General features: G+C 65.0%; 1 protein-coding gene across 1 annotated transcript in view; it reads right to left on the reverse strand.

Annotated features, from left to right (window-relative positions):
- RORC (RAR related orphan receptor C) overlaps positions 1–3,153 on the reverse strand; it is a 23,700-nt gene that overhangs the window by 7,651 nt on the left and 12,896 nt on the right. The window contains exons 2-3 of the mRNA XM_006919786.3: positions 1,030–1,115; positions 597–738 (exon numbers count right to left, since the gene is read on the reverse strand). Coding sequence (XP_006919848.1) covers positions 597–738; positions 1,030–1,115 — 228 coding nt within the window. The remainder of the gene's footprint in view (positions 1–596; positions 739–1,029; positions 1,116–3,153) is intronic.

Below are 3,153 nucleotides of genomic sequence, written 5' to 3' on the forward strand. Positions count from 1 at the left end.
CCCCTGCGCGCTTCCTTTCACTTTGTTATTTCGGGCACTGAAAAGTGCTGACAGGCTCCTTCTGCTACCTCAGCACCTCCCGCGTCCCCTGCCCTGCCCTGGCTCCCTCTGTGGTGGGGGCCCGAGGGGGTACCAGGAACGGCAGCCCCCCCCTCCGTCAAGGCCTCTCTCTGGGTTGTTCTCAGGCGCCTCTGGTGCCATTCCCAGCACAGTCCCCTGTCTAAGGGCGGGAATGGAATGGGGGGCTGAGGAGGGAGACAGACGGGCAGGGCCTACAGACGTGGGGCTGGGAGCAAATCCGTGGAACCCGGGCCGTTTCTGGGCGGGAAGGGTGCGGAGTGAGGCGCACCCATCCCCAAGAGAAGGAGACGGAGCGTCGGGGACCTTGGGGAAAGGAGGAAGGTTCTAGCAGAGCCTAAGTTGGGGACCGTGACGGGCCCTGATGAGGGCGGCCTGCCCTCTTCCATGACGGACGGTGGGAGAGACAGGGCCTGTCGGAGGGAGGGACGGAGAGCAGGCCCCCAGAAGCATGTTTGTGCCGGCCAAGCCCTGCGCTGCACAGCGGGGGAAGCCGGGGGCCGCCCGCTGGGCCTCACCGTCTCGGGACATGCCCAGCGCCAGGCATTTCTGCAGGCGGCAGTGCTGGCACCGGTTTCGGCTCGTGCGGTCGATGGGGCAGTTCCGCTGCCGGGTGCAGGAGTAGGCCACGTTGCAGTGCTGGCTTCTGCGGAAGAAGCCCTGGGGCGGGCGGGCGGACACCAGGCTGCTGACCCCAGCTCCGTCCCCGTGCCTCCAGCCCCACCGCCAGCTGCGGCCCCGGCTCCCCCAGATCCCACGACAGGTCACTTTTCTTAGCATAATTGCAGTTTGTCCTGCAATCACTTCCCCAGCTCGGGACAAGGGCCCCCTGTGAACAGGGGCCTCCAGCTAAGGCGCTTCCCCCGCCGCCTCGGAAGCCCATCCCTGGGGTCGAAGGCCGCCGAGCCCCTCTCCTCATCTCTAAGCAAATGCGTACGTGTGTGAGCTCACCTTGCACCCCTCACAGGTGATGACCCCGTAGTGGATCCCAGACGACTTGTCCCCACAGATTTTGCAGGGGATCACTTCGATTTGTGCTGGAAGAGAAAGAGCAGGCGGTCAGCCCGGGAGCCTCCTCCGCGTCCGGCCCCGCGGACACGGGTGCGCAGCTGGCCCGCCCCGCTCCAGCTCCCCGTTCCCCTCAAGCGAAGCCCGAACGCTGCTCAGCAAAGGGTCTGTGGAGGCCGTTTTTTTTTTTTTTTTGCTTTGTGGGGCGGCCGGGAGGTGTACCAGCTATGGGGGCACAGAGCGCAGCTGCACTGAGGCCACCTGCTCAGTCAGCCCTTCAAGTTGAAAAGCTCCGGTTGCCTCCCTCTCGCCCGGGACCTCAGAGTCCTCGCTGCTTCGCGACACCTGCTTCCCGCCCAGGGGGCTTCCTCTGGGCCCCCCTCCCCCATCGCGTCTCGGCTCCCCGGGGCGGAGTAGGGGCATGGTGGGGCCCACGGGGCACCAGGCAGGGCCACCTGGGGGCCAGGCAGAGACGCAAGTTATACTCAGCTGGGCCGTGAAGGGTCAGAGAGATGGGGGCCCAGGCCACGGAGTGGGGCCCAGAGAGGGCAGGGAGAAGACCAGGTGGAGCCCAGGGGACAGGAGCTCAACAAGCCAGCTCTGCTGGGAGCCAGGGAGAGGCTCCGACAGGCCCCAGAGCAGAGGGGAGGCGACGGGGTGTGTGGCTCGGCGTGGCGGAGTAAGTCTGTGCACGCGCAGGCTGCCGCGTCCCCCCCATGCCCACGAATCACAAGCGCTGACACTGACTGGGACTCGAGACACTGTCAGCCAACCTTCCCGTCCCTTTGCGGATGGAGGAAGGGGCCCGATGAGGCAGGTGGCGGGCCTGGGGGTCGCACAGCTAGCCTGTCTCAGAGCTGGGTCTATATCCCAGTTCACCCGAGCTTTCCGTTACGCTGTTCTGTGTGCGTGGCTTTGGGGGTGCACATGTCAGTGGGCACGTGTGTGCACGCGCATGTGTGTAAACACACGAAAGGGACATGTGACCTGCGACTGTTCGAGCCAGCGGGCACACGCGTGTGTGTGTGTGTGTGTGTGTGTGTGAGCATGTGTAAAAGGGACATGCGACCTGCGACTGTTCGAGCCAGCGTGCACACGCGTGTGTGTGTGTGTGTGTGTGAGCATGTGTTCACGGGTGCCCTCCCGTCCCTCAAGGCCATCGTGCGCTGTGCCTGTCGCCCCCACGGTGGTTGGCTGCCGGCCCCAGGCTCATCTCCTCTACTTGGCCCTGACCCTGCCAGTGCCCACAGCGCTGCTGAGTTTTAGGGACCAGAGCCGGCCTTCCCCCAGCCCGTCCGAGCAGGGGAGCTGAGCAGAGTTAGGGTCTCTGCCGCTTCAGGGGCTTTCGTCACTGCCAAGGGTACGTGGGTCTCTTCTCTGCCACCGCTGACCTGCCGCCGCCCCTCTGAGGGGGGAGGCCTGAGGCGGCACGGGCCAGAAAACTGGTCTAGGACTGAGTTTTCTAGAACCTCTTCTCTCCGACACGGATCTTCCCCACAAGCTCGCTTGGGCCCAGGCCTGGACCCGGGTCCCACGTAGGGCCTGCCGATGTGAGCTGGGGGGTGACTGTGGCTTGCTCACTGCTCCCTGAACTACTGTTTATATCGCTCTCGATCCATCGTCCCCTCAGGCCAGCCTTGAGCTGAGTAGGAGTAAGCGGCTGCCTCCTCAAGGGGGACAGGGCGCCTGGGTGTCTTCCACCCTCCATTAGAACACGACCCCCCGCACCCCAGCCCCATCTGCCTGCCCAACACCCGCACGGCGAGCCGTGACCCTCCAGGACAGATGGAAAGGGAGCCTTCCAGATTCTTTCTCCTACGTGCAAGAGCAGATTGGGATGATGGAGGGGGGATAGGGGGCCTGGAAGAGGGGCAGCCAGTGTGGGGGGTATGGGGGGCCTGGAAGAGGGGCAGCCAGTGTGGGGGGATGGGGGGCCTGGAAGAGGGGCAGCCAGTGTGGGGGCACCTGCACTTCAGGGCACTTAGATTCCCGAGTCCTCGGTCCCCTTGTCCGTCGAGTCAGGATAGAAAGCACGTGGCCTGTCCACGGGATGGCTGTGGGTAGGAC

The sequence above is a fragment of the Pteropus alecto genome, unplaced genomic scaffold (assembly GCF_000325575.1).
Source record: "Pteropus alecto unplaced genomic scaffold, ASM32557v1 scaffold106, whole genome shotgun sequence".
NCBI classification, from domain to species: domain Eukaryota; kingdom Metazoa; phylum Chordata; class Mammalia; order Chiroptera; family Pteropodidae; genus Pteropus; species Pteropus alecto.